At 39.3% G+C, this 10,361-nt stretch overlaps 1 protein-coding gene and 1 long non-coding RNA gene across 2 annotated transcripts in view; one reads left to right on the top strand and one right to left on the bottom strand.

Moving 5' to 3' along the window:
- The window catches only part of LOC106735018 (uncharacterized), a 7,968-nt gene extending 4,606 nt beyond the window's left edge, over positions 1-3,362 (top strand). The window contains exon 2 of the long non-coding RNA XR_003549603.1: positions 3,225-3,362. This is a non-coding gene — a long non-coding RNA (uncharacterized LOC106735018). The remainder of the gene's footprint in view (positions 1-3,224) is intronic.
- On the bottom strand, positions 1,849-8,242 carry LOC102474090 (ERI1 exoribonuclease 2). The gene is made up of 6 exons (XM_006149998.3): positions 8,121-8,242; positions 7,522-7,678; positions 5,256-5,356; positions 5,021-5,102; positions 3,625-3,713; positions 1,849-3,332 (listed from the first exon to the last, which is right to left on the bottom strand). Exons 1-6 carry the CDS (start codon positions 8,142-8,144, stop codon positions 1,995-1,997), a joined length of 1,791 nt encoding a protein of 596 aa, XP_006150060.1. The 5' UTR covers positions 8,145-8,242; the 3' UTR covers positions 1,849-1,994.
- Positions 8,243-10,361: the final 2,119 nt, after the last annotated feature.

Genomic DNA, 10,361 nt, shown 5'->3' on the forward strand with positions numbered 1-10,361 from the left:
AGGGATGGTGTAGTGGCTATCCCTCCTGGGGGATGATTTCTCACTTTCTCTGTCTCTCTGGCGAGTGTGCGCACCTTATAGCAAAAACCTCTCCAAAAAAAAAAGAGTAGATCATAAACAAAGCAAAAGTTCTCTTATGTGGGTACAGAATAGGAGATGTGGGAGTCCACTGGCAGGTTTAAGAGCACAAAGATGGGATCAAACTCTATTAAACTCTCTGGCCTACCTCATCAGTAAATTAGATTTCAGTTGGAGAAAGCAAACAAGATGTACTAAAACATGAAAAGACACAACTCAACTTCCTGGTGTTTCAATATTTTATTTTAGGTAGCAAAGGCTTTATTGTTCTGAACCCTGATCATGTTATAAGACACATGATCAAGAATGACCGAAAAAGGAGATTCAGGAGCATATAAAATCAATCACAGCATCTTACAAATATCCCAGAAAGGCAGATGTCCTAATGATGAACACTTGGTCAGTATTCTTGAAAATTTCAGCTGTTTATTTTTTCCTTCTAAATGAATATTTTTCTCAAACTGAATTAATAACAAGTAGATAAGAATCAGAATCTTTTGAGTTTAAAATGAACCCTTAGCCTAATTTGTTTGGCCATGTTATAAATACGGAATATCAAGAAGAATGGCAACAATACCCCTCATCTTTTTTTGGCTCTAACTGAAACTCACCCCCAAGAGGTGTCCTAATTCTTCCACATAGAACTATCTTATTTGGCTTATTTAAAGATGAAAATCTCCAGGTTCATTTTCTTTACCTTGATATCAACTAGAATTTATTCAAGAGTTTCCAAAGATTACCAATATGAAGATAAAAATAAATAAACTGAGTAAAAAAGAATGGAAAACAATTTAAGTTCATTCCACTAATCATGATGGTATCTAACAAATACGGTCTCTGTAAAATATGGTACCTATGTCTGTAGAAATAAGAATTATGATTTAAAAATGTGGTATCATACTTACAAACTATTGATTTGAAGTATCTTGTGCTTATTACAATGGAGGCTGAGTTTTGACATAAAACTATTTGGTAAATTCCTCTGCATTAGTGTCAGTGTTCCTATAATTTGTTAATATAGAAAGATGACCTCGATTGTTCATTGTTGAGGAATTTTTTAACAGAAGGTACAGAAAGTTTCTGCACCAAATCTCTGCCCCCTTCCCCTGGTTTTCAAACCTTCGCTGAGTAATTCTCTGAATGTACTGATATTCAAGTCAGAACCAATCTTCAAGCCTTGAAATAACACTAAACAACTTACAAAAATTTTTACAAAAATAAAAAATATCAGGTAGAAGATTATCATAATTCTCCAAGTACAAGTGTCTACCTGAAGCCAGGTGGGAATTTTCATTAGTCATATTTTAATTCAAGTAACTTAAAAATAGTTTAAAATTTGTTTTAAGGTCTAACTATAAAAGTAAGATATTGCTTATTATATTTAAACTAATAAACATGGTTTATAAAATATTTCACTTGTGGTTCTTCAAGAAAGTATGTTAAATTCAGCAAACATTAATATATGAACTATAACTAAAATAGCTTAAGACTCCAAAATACTCGTGTTTGGGAATTCATAGGTGAACACAAAGAGGACATATGCTAGAGAATTGGTGAATCAAAGTGTAAAGTCCTGAAATGTATCTTTTCTCTTTTCAGCTCATGCATATATGTGTATATGTGTATGTATGTGTGTGTGTGTGTGTGTGTGTGTGTGTGTGTGTGTGTGTGTGTGTGTGTGTGTGTGTGTGTGTGTGTGTGTGTGTGTGTGTGTGTGTGTGTGTGTGTGTGTGTGTGTGTGTGTGTGTGTGTGTGTGTGTGTGTGTGTGTGTGTGTGTGTGTGTGTGTGTGTGTGTGTGTGTGTGTGTGTCTAATACAGAGCTAGATATGGTCTCTCAGTCCGTAGAAGCCCCGCATTATCTTTCGTAAGCGAAAAGTTACTAGTAACAACATAGTTTATATATAAATAAAGTTTATCAATTCCTCATTGAAGGTCTGAGTTTCAAACAGTTTTTACTAGGAAAACTTAAAGTTCTGTCAAGAATAGGGCTTGTTTCTGGAGAAGCAGAAGTGGGTCTCCCTGTACAGTGAGACAGGACTGTGCTGTTGGCGCGCTCCTTTTGAAGTGTTTGTTCCCATTTGAAATAACCACAACATTTTCTGTTTTCTTGGTATTTTCCAATAGGGCAACAGTAGAAGACTTTTCCATGGTTTGGTCCATTATTAGAAACAACAAGTCTCTTAGATCTTCGACCACACTTGCATAAGGGAGGTGTCATTTTCCCACTCTTCCAAGGCTCTTGTAGGTTAACTGTAGAAGTTAGTACCGAGGGGAGAACCTTCTGGGGAGAGCTTCTTACTCGGGAGCAATCAGATGATGCCGGCTTTTCTTCATGAATAGTAAAGGTCTGCTTTTTAGCTGGTGGAAGAGTTGTGGGACTGGATGAATTCCTTTTAGCACCACCTAAAAGAAAAGGATGTTTCCTCAAAACAGAAGGATGACACACATTGGCATTAATATTGTTGAAGGCACTTGATTTTTGTTCAGGTAACTTAAAGGCGGAAACATCTGAACCTGGTTCTTTGGCTTCTCTTATGTTATAAATAGTAGTATGAGGGCTCTTGTACACAATGGACTTGGGAGTCTCGGATCTTTGAGGAGTTTTCTCGATGCTTCCAGAGTCTTTGACATTTAGCATTTCTGATTCTTTTAAAACCATTAGACTTTCTCTAGAATTAAATGAAGCATCTACGTTTGAGCTACTAATGGGATGTACATAATCTATATTTTGCTCAGGCTGAGATGCTGGGAGCAAAACTAAATCCTCCCAATCAGCCAACATAGGCAAACAGTCAAGAGCAGAACTCATTTCCGTATCAGAAACATGATTAACAGATGAAACGGTGGTGGAAACAAGTACCAGTTCTGAACCAATCATTGAAGACTTAGATTTGGTATTAAATGCAAGATGTTCATTCTTTCTTTGTTCCTGCATACAGATAGGTGAATTCAAGGTGGGAGACTGCAACTGCCCCGGGCAAGGAGAAGGCTTAGTATTAAGAAGATATGAGCAATGTTTGACATTGTGAAGGCCTGCTTTCACATTGCTCTGCAGTTGTAACTGGTCCTGCTGTGCCTTTATAGGAGCAGTCACATCAACTGACCTTCCTTGAACTTTTTCATGGGAATCTATTGTGTTTTTCAGCTCCACATCGCATATACTAGGACTCTGGATGCTGTGGACAGACGTTTCTTCGGCTTGCTTCGTGTTCAAATTTCTGGCCAGAATGTTGGGATTCTTCTTAGTGGGTACCTGGTTCCACAGACAAATCCAACAGCTTTAGAAAGTGTACATTCATAATTTCTTAAGAATGCATTATCAATGCATCTATACCTAAAATCCCAGGAGGAGAATGGAGGAGAAGAGATTGTGGCATGGCCATTCCCCCTGGGAAGTGATTTCTCACTTTCCCTCTCTCTGGGAAAGTGACTGCACACGCACTATGGCAAAAACAACAACAACAGCAAAAACACCCCGAACAAAAGCAGTTATAGGTTCTACTTCTAGACTTAAAGATGACAGAATAAAATAAGACACCACTAACCTTGTTCAAGGATCTTGTAATTTTCAATTGGCAACCATCCCTGATCATTTTCCAAGCAAGAAGGGCAGTATTCCGAGAATCATCCAACCCTGACGAAACAAATTAAAAACTACTGAATATGGGAACAGCAGATAGCATAATGGCTATGTCACTGGACTCCCATGTAGTCAGCCGCAGTTCGAGTCCTGAACCTGGTGGCTTAAACTTATGTGGGCATGTGTACGTGCATGTTCAAGATCCCAAGAGGAGAATGGAGGAGAAGGGATTGTGGCGTGGGTATCCCCCCGGGGGGTGAATTTTTGCTTTCTGTCTCTCTGTCTCTGTCTTTCTGGTGAGTGCATGTGCTCTATAGCAAAAACCTTTCCAATAAAAAAAAAAAATACTGAATTTAAATTCAGTGGCACTGGGGCCAGTAGATGGTGTGGTGGTTAAGGGTGCTGGACTCCCACATGGCCGACTGCAGTTCAAGCCCCAGACCTGGTGGCTTGTTTTCTCACTTTCCCTCTCTCTCTCTCTCTGTCCCTCTCTGGTCAAATTAAAATAAATAAAGTTAAATAAAATAATTTCTTTTTTAAATTTTTAAATACTTTATGTATTTATTTTATTTCATTTATTATTATTTTTTAATTTGACCAGAGAGGGGTAGAGAGAGAGAAATGGAAAGTGAGAAAGCAAGTCATCAGGTCTGGGACTCGAACTGCAGTCAGCCACGTGGGAATAACAACAACAACAAAGTTTACCGCTCAAATAAAAACTGGAGCATACTGGTAGTTTTATGACCATCTACTAGTTTTAAAGATGATACACTGGTCTAGGGACCAGCAGGTGGCATGGTGGTTAAGGCGCTGAACACTCCCACATGGCCGACCACAGTTCAAGTCCTGGACCTTGTGGCTTACTTTCTCAATTTCCTCTTTCTCTGTGTCTCTCTCTGGTCAAATTAAAATGAAGGAATGAATGAATAAATAAATAAATCTTTGGGAAAAAAAAAGATGATACACTGATCTTGTGGAAAGCTGTAGTAACATTATCAATGAAAGGCAAGATCTCCCAAACTCAAAAAGAAGAATGTGAAACTGTCAGGCAGTTCCCAAAATGTGACCAGCAATTCTGTATAGACCATGATTTGTAAGTAATCTACAGTTTTACTCATTTTTCCGAGTTCACGGTATTTATTCTTTTTAGCAAAAGAGCATCACTAGATGGCAGTCTTTATCATCTAATAGTGTATGAAAGTAGTCCTTTCAAAGTGAGAAATAATTTGCATTGTTAGGAGCTGTTTTCAGGCTGAATGATAATATGTATTAATGAAATCACCCAAAACTGAGACCTCTATGAAAGATTTTATAAAATTCAGAGGACACATATAATAAAATTATTTTCAATTTATACTAACCAGAATGTTCTCGTCCTGAGAATTCTATTCCTACTTCCTGCAAAGCACCACTTAGTCCTTTTGGTTTTCTCCTGTAGAAGAGCTACTCAAATAAAAGAAGACATATCTTTAAAAAAATCATTATAATTCCAAAGGCTGTATATTAAACATATTTCATAATCTTTAGTTCTATTAGATTAGTAATATTCTTGTTGTATTGTCTTTAAATACTTATGTCATCATCTTTGACCTTTACCTTGTATGTTGATCTGAGATCAATCCAACAATTTAAAAACACAGGTTTTGACAGCTGTTTTCTTTTGCATTCATACTCCAGGCAAACCCCCAAGTCCCAATCTGCAGTAAGTGCATTAAAATAGAACAAAGTCAACGAGGTAAGCCTTTTTTACTTATGCGGTCACCATTTACAAATAAAATATTGCACAATTACACAAAACAGAACTGTAAGATTTAATTGCTTTGCTACTTAAAACTATTTGCTTTATATTATTAGTGAATAATATAAAGGATTAAGAAATGAAAAATCTAAATCCTATATGTAGGATTAAGAAATCAAGCTGGTGATAAAGTTTAAGAGTGATTTCTGAAATGCACAATAAAACTCTATTTCAGAAAAAGGAGAAAGATGTTCAATTATAAGGCTTTGGTTGGTCCTGGAGCAAAGAGGTTAATTGCTGTGCATTGTGATCCAAATACCATATGGCCAACTGTAGTTTGAATCCTAGCCCAGGGGTTTGAAAAATATGCCAGGTGTATGTGTGTGCATGCCCAGGATCCTGAGGGAGAACAAGAGGGAAAAAGATTATGGTGTGACTAGGCCTCGTTGTGGGGAGTGGGAGGGGAGGGGAAGGGAGGGGAGAAGGTGCTTTCTCTCTCTCTCTGTCGTATATGTGCACCCTCTGGTGTTAAAAAAAAAAAGACCCATATTTCATATATTCTAGGGTATTATTAATATTCCTGAGAAACCAAAAACTTTATAGCAACTTAAAATATGACTTAGTGGGCCAGCATGTGACATGGTGGTTGGGATGTTGTACTCTCACATGGCTGACTGTGGTTCAAGTCCCGGGCCTGACGGCTCGCTTTCTCACTCTCTCTTCTCTCTGGTGAGTGCACGTACCCTGTAACAAATTAAAACAAAAAATAATAATAAATAAAATTAAATAATAATAACCCCCAAAGATGACCATCACTGCTATGCTATCGAAGAGTATTACTTTTATAAAAAAAGAATTATTTATTTAACTTTACTTATTTATTATTTATTTTAATTTGACCGAGGGGAGTGGGGGAGAGAGAGAGAGAAAGTGAGAAAGTAAGCCACAAGGTCTAAGACTTGAACCAAGTTCAGCAATGTGGGAGTCCAGCTCCCTTAACCACCATACCACCTGCCAGGCCCTTACTTTTCTTTCTTTCTTTCTTTTTTTTTTGAGAGATTTTTGTTATAGGGTGCATTTGCTCACCAGAGAGACAGTGAGAAATCATCTCCTGGGGGGATGGCCAGACTGCAATCCCTTCTCTTCCAGTCACCTCTTGGGATTTTGGGCATGTACATACACGTGTCCAGTGTAAGCTGCTGGTTCTAGGACTTGAACTATAGTCGACTACCTGAGAATCCAGTGATGTAACCATTATGCCATCTGCTGGTCCCACAATGAAACTCTTTATTCAAGGCTGTAGAAAATAGCATAAGAGGGGATAAGCAGATGGCATAAGGGTTACGTTGCTGGACTCTCAGGTAGTTGAACGCAGTTAGAGTTCCAGACCCAGTGGCTTAAAACTCACACCAGGTGCCTGTGTAGGTGTGCCTAAGATCCTGAGCGGAGAATGGAGAAGGGACTGTGATGTGGCCATGCCCCCTGGGAGGGGGTGATTTCTCGTTTTCTGTCTGTCTCTGTCTTTCTGGCTCTATAGCAAAAAATAATCTCTCTGGGAAAAAAAAAAAATAAAATAGCATAAGCATTTTCACTAACTCACCTTTGCCTGGAGTGAGGAGAATGAAGGGGAGCACATGAAAAAATTCTTAAAGGTAAGGCTTAAATTGTAAAGTATCCCAAAATGATAGTTTTTTTATTTTTTAAGAGAGATTTTTGCTATAGGGTGTGTGTGCTCACCGGAGACACAGAAAGCAAGAAATCACCCCCCAGGGAGGATGGCCACGTCATAATTCCTTTTCCCCTTTTCTCCTCTCAGGATTTTGGACATGCATGCACATGTTGTCCAGTGTAAGTTTCAAGCCACCGGGTCTGGGGCTCAAACCATGGTCAACTACATGGGAGTCCAGTAATGTAATCATTTTACCATCTGCTGGTTCCTCTGAAATGATAATTTTAAAACATCAATGATTTTTTTTTTCTTAATTAAATTCTGGTAGGCACATATATTTCTTTTCCGAGCCCAGAAAGTTAACAAGTCCAATTCTAGGTTAACAAGTGTAAGGCTATAATTACATAATGGTGATGCTACCTGTTAGTGATAGACAGACATAATTTATTTCTTACCTGACCAGGTAACAAATGCACATAATTTTACTTCAGAAGAAGGCAGCTCTGGAATTGCAGCAGCAAAAGTAATTTTCTTCTCTTGTTGAATCTTATGAATCCATTTACAGAATTGAGATAAGCAAATCTTCAGAGGGGCTCCTTCATCAACTTGAGTCTGAATAGGGAGTCACAGAGCCCTAACTCAACAACTAGATTCCATAATTATTGACCAAGTGTTACAGTAGTCTAGGCACCATTGTGGGGAGGTGTTATAAAAAAGACGTTCTGACTGACAAAAAGTTTATTTAGTGAAAAGATATTAAAACACATGGAGGAAATAACAAATATAATGATTAGAACTTAGGCTGATAAACCTAACTTACATAGAAATATAATGATTACATCTAGACTGACAGAAAAATAATCTGAGTCACTTTACTGCCATAAAATAAATTTGATATTCATTTTTATGTCACTATTTTAATTTTCTGGAGCTCCAAATGGGCTCCTGGGAGAAGACATCTCTCCTAATACTCAATAAATCTAATTCTAAATGGTATGTAGCTTTTATTATCTTTCTTGAAATTAACTTCTGACTTTTAAAATATGTATCATACCTGTTTTATGCCTGTCAGTTCCATGCAAAATTCAGAAAGAATTGGATGTTCCTGAGGCTGCACGTAAGAATGAAACTCAGATTCTATCTCTCCAGTTGATGTGTTCAGCAATACTGCTGGAAATTCAACTAAATGAAAATAATCGTCACTTGACACTCGAATATATCACCAAAAATTAAACTTATTACCTTCATAACAGCATTATTCCACAACCAGTTTTAGTAAAAGCATGTTAAAATGACCAAAGCAGTGATATAAAGGTTGTAATAAACAGGGCAAAGAATAAATCAAATGAGTGAAGTTACGAGTATAGTTACTTAAAAGAAAACATGATATAGTCCCGTGATTTAATATGAAGAACACACAGAAACTGAAATGTATACCTTTTTTGCAAAGGTATATATATTTGTCTCTATATCACTGAGGTTTTGTATGTAACCCTAAAATGATTTTTTTATACAATGACATTTGGATATTTGGAATTTTATTCTTCTTTTGTCATGTCAGTTTATGTAAAATTCATGGTTTTGTGTTTGTTAACTGGTGACTAGTTTCTATCTAAAACTTTAAAGTGACTCATCTGCTACTAGCTTCGGCCATTGGCAGTGCAGACTTACTTATTTCCTGGGTACGGTGGTGCTTCCCATCATTCCAGCATGTCGATTCAAAATCAATGACAATTAAATAGTTAAACAACTGCTCTGCAAAAGATCAGAATGTTCTTATGCTTTACCGGTACTGAAAAATGAAAACTAATCTAAACGTTTTTTAAAAAAGAATTTTTTATTGAATTTCACTTTTTATTATTATTAATTTGCTATAGGGCACATGCACACACTAGAGACAGAGAGAGACTGAGATAAAGAAAGTGAGAAAGTAAGCTGCCAAGTCCAGGACTTGAACTGCAGTCGGCCATGTGGGAGTTCAGGGCCTTAACCACCATGCCACCTACTGGCCCCAAAGCCACTTAAAAAACTAAACATACTACTCACTGGATTTGCTTCTTCCTAGGCTTCCATTTGCTGGAGCAATGGACTTTCTCCTAATCAATCCAAGCTGCCTAGAAATGTAAAATGATCCAATGAGATCAAAGATTTCATTCAAAGTACAAGTATGAGTGGGCTACCAATGAATGGTATTGGGCAAAACTCTCATTAGAAAGTGCTGTGATTGAGAGGAAATTAAACTAGATTTAGGGAACACAAGACCTGGGTTTTTGTACAGACTCCCAACTTTTTCAATTTCTGTCGTCTGTGGTCATTTTATGTGCTCGGGTCTCAACGTCCATATTTGCAAACTTCAGCTAGTTTAAATTTCCACTTAATTTACAGTAATAGTGAAGAACTCAGATGAACAAAGGATCCCCAAAGGCAAAAGGCTAAAAAGACTCCTAAAAAAGGGAAGCACTTACTGAGGTCTTAAGCATGCTCGACACAAAACTACTTTGAGAAATAGGTAAATATTAATAGTTTAACTAGGCAGACACTTCGTGTTGCACTTTTTGTTAAGAGGTGTGGGAATCTGAGAACAGCTAGCGCTTTTTGATCACTTACTACACAGCAGGTACTAAGATAGTTAACAACGGTACTTTTGCCAACACCCTTTGGGCTGTCCAACTCGGAAGCCCATGCTAAGCCCATACTCTGCTTCTAGAAAGCAAAAAATGTGCACAGCACGTCCAGGAGTCAGGGGGCAGACCATAACGATTCACTCTATGAATGAAACTGTTAAGTGGCCGGATGAACAGCTTGATGGTGCAGCAAAGGCCGCCTGGGACCTCCGACCAGTCGGCAAGCCACCGTCGGGTCCAGGTGTTTCCCGAGGCCTGCAAAGGGCAGACACTGGTCAAGGCCGCCAGGTCGAGATTCCAGGGTCTCCCGGCCTCCGGCTCCAGACCCGGGTGCGGGCCGAGGCCTTTCAGCCCGGGCAGTGCGGACTGCAGGACTGGGGAGCAGGGAGGCTGCCACCTCCTACGCCACCTGCCCAGCCTTCCGCCAACGCCGGCGCCAACCAGGGGCGACCCCCGCCCGAAAGCCCTGGGCGTACCGCGCTAGCCGCTCCCCCCCCCCGCCTCCCCTCCCCACCCCCCCCCCGCCACTTCCGGTGCGTCCAGACGCCGGCACGGCGGAGGAGGCGGCGGCAGCGCGGGCTCAGCGCCGGCTTCTCTTCCGCATTTCCGGGGCCGGGCGGTCGGACCGCTGAGGCGGGGAGCCCTCTGGCCACGCCCCCTTCCTCTGCGGT

The sequence above is a fragment of the Tupaia chinensis genome, unplaced genomic scaffold (assembly GCF_000334495.1).
Source record: "Tupaia chinensis unplaced genomic scaffold, TupChi_1.0 Scaffold000275_1, whole genome shotgun sequence".
Classification (NCBI taxonomy): domain Eukaryota; kingdom Metazoa; phylum Chordata; class Mammalia; order Scandentia; family Tupaiidae; genus Tupaia; species Tupaia belangeri.